At 38.2% G+C, this 12,552-nt stretch overlaps 1 protein-coding gene across 1 annotated transcript; it reads right to left on the reverse strand.

Moving 5' to 3' along the window:
- Positions 1-5,547: 5,547 nt before the first annotated feature.
- Positions 5,548-9,851, reverse strand: LOC120309774 (olfactory receptor 10A7-like). The gene is made up of 2 exons (XM_039347320.1): positions 9,571-9,851; positions 5,548-7,815 (listed from the first exon to the last, which is right to left on the reverse strand). The coding sequence occupies exon 2, from the start codon at positions 7,813-7,815 to the stop codon at positions 6,880-6,882; it is 936 nt and encodes a 311-aa protein (XP_039203254.1). The 5' UTR covers positions 9,571-9,851; the 3' UTR covers positions 5,548-6,879.
- Between the last annotated feature and the right edge of the window lie 2,701 nt (positions 9,852-12,552).

A 12,552-nucleotide genomic window follows, 5' to 3' on the forward strand; every position in this document is an offset into this window, starting at 1 on the left:
TCCAATCTCAGATGGCTCAGGATCAATGGTCGCGGTTGGACCTGAAGCACAACATCAGTTGGTTAGAGCTCAGGGCGATCCATCTGGCTCTCCAACACTTCTGCATTGAGATTGGGGGGCAACATGTGTTGGTCCTCACGGACAATGTAGCTGCAAAGGCTCACGTGAACTGGCAAGGGGGCACTCATTCCAGGTCCCTCATGATGGAGGCTCGGGCGTTGGGCTCCTGGGCAGAAACAACCTGCTTTCCATCAGGGCTGAACACATTTCGGGAGAGGCGAACCGGCAGGTGGACTTCCTCAGCAGGCCAATAGTGGACCATTCGGAATGGCAGCTACACCCGGATCTCTTCATGGAGATCACAGACAGGTTTGGCCATCTGATTGTAGACGTGTTTGCCTCGCTGGAGAATGCTCAACTTCTCAGATTCTTTTCTCCTTCCCCTCTCGGGGGTTGGAGGGAATGGGCATACTACGCAGCCCATGGCTACAGGGCCTATTGTATGCCTTTCCTCCTCTCCCTTTGCTTCCAGCAGTTGTCAGGAAGATCCTAGAGGAACAGGCAGAGCTAATATTGATTACACCTCACTGGCTGAGACGATCATGGTTCGCAGATCTAGTGAGCCTTTCCACAACTTCTCCATGGCAGGTTCCTGACAGTCACATACATCCTCCACCCTAAGGGCATCAGAGACATCTGCTGGTAGCTTGGCGGTTGAGAATAGTGGGGCTAGGGATTCATCCACTTTAGGCACCTCCAATAGATCAGTTAAATTTGGGGTCATATCTACTAGCTTGCGCTCAGGTAGCGACTCTTTTCATGGTGCTCTCCTGGGACAGATCAGAATCCTTGTCTCAGCACCCCATGGTCTGCTCCTTTCTCAAAGGAGTTACGAATAGCAGACTGCCCGTGGTCCATAGGTATCCCTCCTGGGAGCTATCCCGGGTTCTGCAGGCCCTAACTGCCTCACCCTTTGAACCCATTAGAATCTGTTCTTTGCGATCCTTGTCACTCAAGGTCACTTTCCTGATTGCCATTACCTCCGCCAGATGCATCTCGGAGCTGGCCGCTTTGTCTATCAGGAAAGACCTGTGCACGTTTCACAAGGACAGGGTGGTTCTCTGGTTGGATCCTTCCTTTATCCCTAAGATAAACACAGTGTTTCATAGGGCACAGGAGGTTATTCTCCCAAACTTTTGCCCCCGTCTGTCACATGACCTGGAACGGCAATGGCACACATTGGACATACGCAGGGCCTTGTGCTGTTACATCAAGCGCACGGCAGCCTTTCATAAATCAGAAGCCCTGATTTTTTGTCTCCTTTCAACCTTCTTCCATGGGGCAGAAGGTATATGCCTCTACCATAGGCAGGTGGATCAGGGTGTGCATAGCAGGGGTGTATGTGTCGCTTTCCCTGCCAGTTCCAAGTCATGTGATGGCACATTCCACTCGAAGTGCTGCCACATCTGTGGCATGGACAACACAAGCATCTATAGAGGATATTTGTAGGGCGGCGACATGGTCTTCACCTTCCCCTTTTATTAGGCATTACCGACTGGACAAATTTGCATCTGCTGAGGCTTCCTTCGGTTGGCGAATACTGCAACAGGTAGTGCCAGGACCAGGGACACAGGTCCCAACTGGCTCCCTCCCATAGGGACAGTGGGGGCTTTGGTAAGTCCCATTGGTGGATTCTTCATCCATCATGCTGGAGAAGGAGCGTTGGCTTACCTGAATGCCTCTTCTCAGCATGATGATGAAGAATCCACGCCCACCCCTCTAGAGGTCAGTTAGGCCACGTGTCAGAGGGTTGCTTCTTTTTCCTTCTCTTGGGAGTCATCACATCGGACTATTGTCATTGGCTCCGCCGTTGTTGAAACTGGGAAGTACCAGGCAAGGACGGGCATGACAACTTTGACAACTTAGTCTGATTGGGCAGGAGGACTGAAATAACCCATTGGTGGATTCTTCATCATCATGCTGAGAAGAGGCGTTCAGATAAACCAACGCGCCTTCCCTAATAATGTTGTGGAACTAAATATAGATCTCTCCATGTGTATAAAATACAAGGAAAGTTGCAACTGGCCTCTTTCTCATTTTTGTAATCTCACCACAGAGTTAAAGAGAGAGAAACTCTTGAGCAGGATCTATAATGGTCCTCACAATTTTCATCCCTAGGTAGAAGATGGCAGTTGGGACTGTAAAGAAGCTTGTAAATAGTGACAGGAACAAGAAATCAGAACAACACTGCAAGCTGATCAGAGTTGTTTTTTATTGTTGCTTACCTATTTACAAGAATCTCACTAGACTGACTACATTCTCTTGGGAACAGTCAGATAACGGCTTCAGGAATTTGGGAGGGAGTGGTAGAAGGGGGCTGGCCTTTGTCAGTTTGTTCTCTACAAGCTCACCAGCCTGTTCACTCATTCCCCTAGTCTACCTGGAGATTCCGCCATACCACTTGCCCTTGGAATACTGTGATGTGACCACAAGGATGCTGCAATGATTGGAATTTTGAGGATCAGTAATAAGTTTGAAAGGTCACCAAAAAAGCTATCATTACATGAGAATAACTTTTAGGTAATCATCAGAAATTCCTATTTGATTTCATGGACCTGTGTACTTTTCTCCTCCCTTTACTGTTCTTCTAAAGAACAGCAATTTATTTACAAAGTTATGTAAAGTCCTAAGTGCAGATCAATAGACTGGTAAATATATTTAACACAGCTACAGATGGAACATTGGATATTTATGATGAAGGCTACTTCCTGTTTGATATAGGAAGCGTGAATGGAATTAGTTAATCTCTTATTGCTCAGGAAAGCAGGGTACTCGGCTTATATTTTTAGTCTGTTTCCTCATTCTTTCCAGCCCCTTCTGTGGCAAACACAACTATGAAGATATTTGCAATTGAGATGACAAAACAAGAAGATAAATGAACAAAAATCCCCATAATAAAATAACAATAGAACAAGGGGAGTTTCCCTCACCAGACACTTCCAAGATGGAGGCATATGTTTCCTTCACAGCAAACTGGAAATAAATTTTAATCTAAGTATTTAATGTTCTTTTCTCTGTTTGTTTTAAGAGAGACAACCACACACATGTTAGAACCAGAGTCAATGATTGCTAAGGTAATTTTTTAATTATACTTCCTTTTTGAGGCAAACCTATTTTAATAAGGTGAAACCATATGTTGTAAAACTCATTTTGCAAAAGGAGTTAGGATAGATGCATATGCATCAATTATATAATTATTGACAAATGTGGAAAAAGGACAACCAGGTCATCGCTGTACAAATTTCTGAAAATGGTGCTTTGTTAAAAGAGCTGCTGAATTGACATTGTCCTGGTGGAATGAGCTATACACCTCGAGTAAAGGCTATAAATCACAAATATTTAGGCTTTAAGTCAGTATACAGGAAATTTTGATTCTTAGAGAGAACCACCATGCATTTTTAATTTCTCAATGACTGGTGAAAGGACATAGAACTTACATCTTGGATACAGCACTAATAATTAAAAAAAGGTTGAGAAAAAGAGTTTGCCTTCAACTACAGATTGCACAACTGGCTCTATGGAAGATGAATGATGCTTTAATTCAAATAAAATATTATAATTAATTTTAAGATTGCATGCTGCCATTTTTGGAGATCCACATCCTCTGGCACTAAGTATACCCCTAATGTAAGAATGGATTGCGAAGATGGTAGAGCTTGCAGAAATGGCTAAATTAACCTTTTTTTGATTAAAGACAGAACAACAATATAAAAGAATGGAAACCCTTTATAGACTTTTTATTGTAAATGGATAAATGGATAAAAAAGAATAGGTGATGTTGGAATTTATTGATTAAAAAGGTTTGTTATGGAAAGAAGAGAATTACAATATATATTAAGAGGATGGAGGTGGAAGTTACTGTGTCTGTAACTATTGAAAAGAAGCCTGGAAGTCATTCGGATAATTTTTTCTCTCTTTTTTCTTTTATAGCTCCTTTTTTCTACTTTTCCTTTTATGTATCAATAGTTTTTAATCTTACATAAAATCTTCTTTTAATAAAAATATTTATTAAAAAAGAGATGCTTCGCAGGGACACTGGAAAAGGGATGTTTAGTAAAGTTCAGCTTTAGGAAACACTTACCTTATAGCTGTACTTTGAATCTTCTTGAAGCATGACTAGGCTACGCATTTCCTGAGATTGATCCTAATTCGTTGTAATTTTGGCATTAAATAACATGGACTCAATATATAGGGGGTATTTGTGTTAAAGTGTTAATGTTTCATTTAGCAAGATCCCAGCTTGACTCTGGGAACTTTTTTGGGATACTATTCTGAGCTTCTGAGGGGGGGGAAAGAGGGAGGTACAAATGTAAAATACCAATATATTTATTTTTTTTCTTTAAAATAAACTTACCTGTAAGATGATTGACAATAGTTCAATGAGCTGGAAAGAGGCTTTTGTCAGTATACTTAGTCAGAGATATAAAAATTACAGTCATGGTTCAGGAGCAAAAAACAAAACAAACAAACAAACAAACAAAAAAACAACACAAAAAACCGAGCACTTTAACTGACAGATAACTGCTACTTTATTTGAGCAATAACTTTCCTTTACTGATGTTAATTGTAATACAGTACTTTTTAAAATGTTCTATAGTGCCCTCTGCTGACAAGCTTTAATATTTACTCAGAAAAAAAAAAAAAAAAAAAAAAAAAAAAAAAAATCCACAATGGGAAAAATTGCAAAGAGGTTCTGGTTTAACTATAAGTGATTCAGCATATACCAAAAAGGAGGACCGCCAACTCAGGGCTTTCTGTACCAACCTCTTCAGAAAATAGGAAATGAAGGAAACCCCAAATAAACAAATATCTCTAAACAGAGATATACACTCAAGTTCATTCAATATTTGGAAAATCACAACTGCATTCTTGCTCATTTCTGTACGTTTACACTGCTGAGTTAAAACCAAAGGATCGCTCGAGCAAGATCCAAAGAGTTCTTTTCATTTTCATTCCTTTATTGCTTATATGCCAATATTTCCAGTTTACTGATTAGTTGATGTCTATTCAGCAGCATGACTTGTATATCCAGAACTAAGTGACCCAAAAGAAGGTAAGATGATCCCCCACTTGGTCAAGACACAGGGTTACAGTTTGTATCATGTCAATTGACCACCCTGAAATGTGATGGAACAGCACTAAATATTTTTTGCACATTATTAATTTAGTAGAATCAGCTTAGGTGTGAAAAAGCATTATTTTTAGGAAGAAGAAAAGGAATGAGACTTGATATATAGAGTAGGAGAAAAAGAATCAGGCCACTTTCATGTGATCAAGGGACCCCGAGGTTGTCAAGACAATCTTGTCCTGACATAAATGGAAGATTAAAGAAGGATGTGAAACCCTAACCCTTGTTATTAATTACAGACTTTGAGGGAAAAAAATCCCAACATTAATTTTGCTATTCCCATTACTGCCCCCTTGTTTCAAGTTTGTTGTTCAGTGTCCAGGATGATAAAGAAATCTATAGAATAGTAAAGCTTTCAGTTGACTAAATGCCATTTTAGTTGTGACTTAAAAGCAAAAAACTCCAGAAGAAAATACATTATTAACAAATTGGAATGGGGTTCATAGATATACAACAGAGCATTATCAGGATTGGTTGAAAAGAAGAGATATGAACTCAGCCAATGTCTTCTCATTCTTACTAGGTTGATCTTTGATTTCTGACTTCCACACAGAACTGCCTTGCTACCTCCTGAACTGGAGGGGGAGATAAAATTCATCCGTCCCTGCTCATCATTTATGCCAGTGTTTCTCAAACTTGGCAACTTGAATATGTGTGTACCTCAACATCCAGAATTCCCAGCTGCTGACTGGGGAATTGTGGGAGTTGAAGTCCATCCATCTTCAAGTTGCCAAGGCTGAGAAATCCTAGTCTATATCCTTTGGAACACACCATCTCAGTATTACCAGATGTTAACATTCTTGAAATATCTTAGACACATTGTTATAGCAACCCACTTGGAGAGCCTACCCAGAGAAAATACTGAATGAAGAATCTCAGGGAACATCCACAAAAGTCATAAATGCTATTACAATATAACAAATTGCTTTGTTAAAAAAAAACCCCAAAAGCAGATGATTGATGACCTGACCACTTTTATCCTTTGAAAGGAATCTTATACTGAAATCAGGCCATTCAATATTTTCTGCCATACCAGTTCAGATGATGGAAACTTGTCCTTGGGTTCCTGTGATCTGATTTCACCCATCACTTTAAGCCACGATGAAGTGTATTTGGGTTGGCTTAATATGTCATATGAACCCAGTCATATTTAAAACAATTGCTTCTTATTACCCTTGATCAAGAAAACATTTAAAAACAAAACAGATAAAACTCCAGTTAATTAACTCTAATGACATCAACTAATATGTGAAGCCTGAATGGAACAGATTTTATTTTAAATCCTGGCCTAAAAATCACTAGTGAGCAGGAGAAGAATTCCAGATGTTAAAATGCCACTAAAATTACTGGGCCAATCTGATGGTTCTACAAGTGAGTTTTCTGTGCTTCTATCATTCCATGTAATTGCACATTTTCAGTGCTAACCCTATCAGCTGTAGCCTGAACTAATTTCACAAGAATGTTTGGTTGACACTAAAGCTATAGGGCAAATTGAATTTAGTAGTAATGTAGAATTACGGGGTTGATTAAATTTTTAGAACTGAAATAGGATCTATGGCCAAATAAGCACACTCTGGAATCTGCCTTCTTTTTTCAGAAGATGTACAGTATCTTGCTGGCTTTGAAGATTCTAAAAGCAAGAGAAGTGTTCAGGTGATGTCTTCAACACTATCCTTGCCTACATCAAAAGACTATTTATTACTAAAGAGCCTTTTCAGGGCAGCCTTTACGTCCTTATTCCTCAAAGTGTAGATAAGGGGGTTGCAAAGGGGAATGATGACTGTATAGAGCAGGGAAAGTAGCTTGTCAATCTTAACAGAATCTGTTGTTTGGGGATGTAGGTATACCAACATTCCTGAGCCATAGAAAAGACTGACCACAATCACATGAGATGAACAAGTGGAAAAAGCCTTCTGGCGCCCCATGGTTGATGGCATGTGCAATATTGTCCTGGTGATATAGAAGTAGGAGGTTAAGATGATAACTAGAGGAACTAGAGCAAATATAACATTCTCCATATATACCATCAACTCATTGGTGGAGACATCAGCACACGCCAGACTGAGGACTGCCGGCATGTCACAGAAGAAGTGGTCCATTTCATTGGGGCCACAGAAGGGGAGGGAGAAGATGAGTCCAATTTGTACCAACTGCATTGGAAAACTGAGAACGAAAGAACCAGACACCAGTCCTATGAGCATCCTTTGATTCATTATGGTCATATAGTGCAGAGGCAGACAAATAGCAAGATAGCGATCGTAGGCCATGGCAGTTAGTAAGAAACACTCAGTACCACCCAGGAAAAGCATGAAGAACATTTGGGAGGCACAGGCTTCCAAAGAAATGGAATGGTCTCCTGTGGCCAGGCTGACTATCATTTTGGGAAGAGTGACTGAAGTGTAACATACCTCAAGTCCTGATAAACTTCTTAGAAAAAAGTACATAGGGGTATGGAGGGCAGGATCTCTTGTTGTCACAATCACAACAAGGCCATTGCCTAGAATAGCAGTCAGATAGATAGCAAGAAAGGCAGCGAAGAAGAGCATGGGGTGCTTACGAAATCCCAGTAAGACAAACTCATTCACAACACTTTTGTTCTCCCATTGTCTGGCCAGTTCAACATTCATCTAAAAAAGACCAAAGAGAAGTGAAAAAGAAGGACTTCAGAATGTGTGAATACTTATCTAATTACAAAATCAAAACTCTTAAACTACTCTTCCAAAACCTAGTATTTTCAGATGTGTCAGACTGAAACTCTCAACATTTATCTCACCACTGTGGAATTAAGACATTCTTGGAGTTTTAGTCCAGCAAGTTGTGAAATATTGTTCTTGATCCTTTACTTCTCCAAGATATTTTCATAGGAAACTGAAGTTGCCTACAAAATTTATTCATCAGCACATCTAATTCCAAATCACTTTTATAGGGTAAATCAAATAAAATCTAGCCTGAATAAATCCTCAGGAAGAAAAGCAAGAAGCAAACTTGGGTCAGAAAATAACAAAATGCAGAAGTCATTTCAATAATTTCAAGTTCCTAATCATCAGCTTTTGTGCCCACCTCACTTTGATACTGAAAAATGTGTAATATTATACAATTTTGTTATAGATAATTGTATCTAGGATCAAATAAAATGCTGTGCATCTTTTGGTGTAAAGATCATTGGATCTTTTAATAAACTTCATTGTTTCTTAAATTATCAATAATATTGATAATAACTCTTGTTAATTTCAGTAATGTGTTCATGTAAGTGTGATCAGGGCAATACGTTTATGTTTCCTGAATCCCCTCTTAGCATTTTCTGAAATTTTCACCACAGGATGTTAAGAAAACGGGATAACATTAATTTGAGCAGGGAAGTCTTTCCTGTGCCTTTAACTTTAGAGTATCCTTTTTAAATTGAAAAAATATATATCCATCTTATAATATAGGAAAAATTCAGTATTTATTTATTGTTATGTTATGTTATGTTATGTTATTTGTATCCTACCTTTATTATTTTTACAAACACATCTTCATCCTCCTATTTTCCCCACAACAACCCTGTGAGGTGGGCTGGGCTGGGCTGAGAGAGAGTGACTGGCCCAAACTCACTCAGCTGTCTTTCATGGCTAAGGCGGCACTTGAACTCATGGTCTCCCACTTTCTAGTCTGGTACATTAATCATTTAATAATAATATTGTACTCTATGTATTTTAGCTGTGCATTTTTACAGAGTTATCAAGTTTATATAGCAGAATTAATCATTTCTAGCACATCTAGTGTGCACAACATCTAAAGTCCACATATATTTCATTTCTTCCCCACTAGTATCATCAGTGTTACTTTTAGAATTATACTATGCTGTAAATCATGGCAGTAAATTAGTCTCTGGAAGTGGACAAAATTCATTTCCCTTCTTATTGATGAGCTATGAAAGTGTACCCTGATTTTCAGGAGTGGGTAGTAGGGTTAACTTCTCAAGTATGTCCAAACAAATCTTTAATTATTTAACTTATTTACCTTCCTTGTTCAGGGACTTTAAGGTTTTTACAATCAGCTTCACTTTCCAATTGCAATTATTTTGTGTTTTCTCTCTCTCTTTTCTTTCCTACTCTTAAAACACTTTGAAGAAAGGTAATTAGCCTGTATGCACAATGCTAGGAATTGGAATCACATTTTGTCTCAGAACTTGGAGCCTCTAGTATCTAGAATTATGTAAGATTGAATGAAATCATATGCCATAGAGGAAAGTGCCACAAATTGTTACAAATCACTATCTTCTGTCTATTTATTTTAAATGATATCATTCTATCGTTACATATCCTTAAAAAAAGAAAAAGTCCAGTTCTTTTTATTGGATATTCAAATACCAGCCAAGAAAGTAGAATGAAATCACTTACCTCTGATGTTGCCACCCTTAAGGGCTAAACAAACTTGACTGTGATTTTTCTGTATATCTCTGTTTTTCTGTACTTTGAATTATGCTACATTCAAAAGGAAGAAATGAGAGACTGATTGCTTTGATTGGCATTCATATAAACAAAGGAAATCAAAGTAATGGATGAATAAATTGTATGGGAAAAATAGACTTGGAGTCATTTCTCTTAAAAATTCTTACTAAAGTACCAAAGAGAATGAGGAATATTTATTATTTTTATAGCTGACATTTTTCTATTTTCTGCTCTAGGTGCATTTTGTCCTGATGGTCCTCATTAGCAAATTCACCTCTTTACAGAGATCAGTAGATATCTAAAGTCTGTATAGGTGTTCATCATAGAAAAACTGTCTAACGATGTTCCATAGGAATTGATAGCCCTTGGGAACAAGAGACTAAGATAAGAGATGAAAAAACACCTTTAAAAGTTCTCAGCTTTTTCCATTTGAGAGCATGTTTGTAATAGTAATAGTAGTAAAGTTGGAAGGGACCTTGGAGGTCATCTAGTACAACTCCCTGCTCAGGCAGGAAACCCTACACCATTTCGGACAAATGGCTGTCCAGTCTCTTCTTAAAAACTTCCAGTGTTGGAGCATTTACTGCTTCTGGAGGCAGGCTGTTCCACTGATTAATTGTTCTCACTGTCAGGAAGTTTCTCCTTAGTTCTAGGTTGCTTCTCTCCTTGATTAGTTTCCACCTGTTGCTTCTTGTCCTGCCTTCAGGTGTTTTGGAAAATAGTTTGATTCCCTCTTCTTTATGGCAGCCCCTGAGATATTGGAATACTGCTATCATGTCCCCCCATGTCCCCCCCCCTTGTATAAAGGTATGACTTATCCCCATAGTAGCCAAATACCAGCCATGTTCATAATACAGAGAGAAAAAGCTTCAAAATCTTTAGCCATTTAAAGTTTCATCTATGTACAATATTTGTGTTAAGATACTACTAAAGCTTATATATGGGGCGGGGGGGAAGGATAATTCTGTGTAAGAAACAAGGTTGTTCATATGAGCAGCAGGAGGAATAAATGCACCAGTTCTTTTTGGCTGCCACAGCTCCCAGCCCATGTTCTGGGTGGAATGGGACAACTTGCCACGGCCAACTTGCCATGAGACAATTCAACAGTTCAATTTAATTATTTAAATTATTTTTTTTAAATTTTGTTGTTCACATTTCATTTTGTCTCTTGTTTTGCATCCTTTCTTTAATGATTCTATTCCACCATTTCTTCAATATTAGTGTAACTTTTGTCCTGCAGCGAGTTGTCCCACAGTGAATTGGCCACGGTGAGTTGCCTGCAGCAAGTTGTCCTAGACCCTGTTCCGGGGGGATCTTTGTATGTGTGTGTGTGTGTGTGTGTGTGTGTGTGTGTGTGTGTGTGTGTGAATGGTTTAAGTTTACAGTGGTTACTGCTATATGAATAAAATAGATTTAAGTTAATAAACTTAAATAAACCTAGCTTAAATAAACAAATTGCTAACAAGATATTGAGGTTTGATCACAATAATCCAGATTTCTGAGGAATTCTGGTTTATCAGCCTTTTTGAATGTAGCTGAATAAGTAGTTAATCTTCTCAAATGTGATCAAGAATATGAATAGCTCAGAGGAGATCTTAGTGTCCCAATGTTTTCTTGCCTATCTCAATAGAGATAGAGGTGCTCTATTTTCCCAATATCTCGGTGCTGTTCAACAAGTAATCAGAACAAAATTAACTGTAATTTTAAATAAAATTTAGTTAAATATAGGCATAATGTTATTCCTATGCATTTAATATTTTCCTTTTCTCCTTTCTATTAAATAGAAATTGCAATTCAGTGAGAATTTTGGAAAATTCTCTGGAACTACACCCAAAGTTTAGGAGAAGCGCTTTCATTTGCTTTAATAAATGGCAGATGTTTCACATGACAGGTTTAATTGAATTAGACTGAGTTATTACTGTACAGGAATGTCATTATTTTCTCCGAGAAAAATTATGGGAAGCTTAATACCCCATATGGTGAGAAAATTCCAATATCACCTGGAGTTCAGATCAAGATATCTGGAGACGCAGCTAAATGGATACCAGGGTGGCTAGTACATTAGAAGAATATTCATCTGTTTTATCTAGCCTAATTTAATTTAATCTAACTCTATGTAACTAATATAATTTAGATTATAGGCAATTTAAATCTACAATCTAAATTTATCTAGCCTAATTTAGATTAGGTTCTGCCTGTTACTTTATTCTAAGTACCTTTCATTTCTTGCACTGTGAAAATCATACTTTTGAATGTGAATGCCTGCCTTTTTATCCCGGCTTTATTATTTTTATAAATAACTCAAGACAATGGACCTACTTTATACTCCTTCTTCCTCCCAGCCAGGTTTTCATTCCTCAAGTGAACCTAGAACTCACAGTCTCCTGATTTCTTGCCTAGTGCCAACTACTAGACAAAACTGGATCTCTAGTTAGATTATCTGCTTTTCACAGTGCAAGAGATGAAAGGCGGGTTGAATGGAGCAACAGGCAGATCCCTTTTAGATTTCTGGATATGTGTTTTCAGGAAACAATTGGAATGGCAACTGTGGATGAAAAAAGGTATTAACACTTGTATTGCCATGCCTGGACCAGGTCCCCTCCCTTATATATAATGAATAAATAAAACATAGCATGACAAAGCCAACTGTTCTCAAAAACTTGCTATATTGAACCTGGAAGGATTATTAAAAATATAAGATAATAAAGATGTAAACCACTTTTTTTCAGTTAGTGTACAAGTAAACTTTGTTTAAAACATCTTCTTAACTTAAACCACCTATTTATTGGGGCTACCAGAATTATGCTTCAAAAAATGTGATAATCACTGAATTGTAGCAAAGAGAGTTTCCTATACCTTCTAGTCATTCGGATTTTTGTAATATAGAGCACATTGTCCTACTATTGCAGTGGTTCTCAACCTGTGGGTCGG

Source organism: Crotalus tigris, unplaced genomic scaffold, assembly GCF_016545835.1.
Source record: "Crotalus tigris isolate CLP2741 ecotype Arizona unplaced genomic scaffold, ASM1654583v1 scf7180000018058.1502924, whole genome shotgun sequence".
Lineage (NCBI taxonomy): Eukaryota > Metazoa > Chordata > Lepidosauria > Squamata > Viperidae > Crotalus > Crotalus tigris.

Excerpts from the sequence above, each read along its gene's own strand:
- LOC120309774 (XM_039347320.1), bottom strand. The coding sequence starts at position 7,815 with ATGAATGTTGAACTGGCCAGACAATGGGAGAACAAAAGTGTTGTGAAT.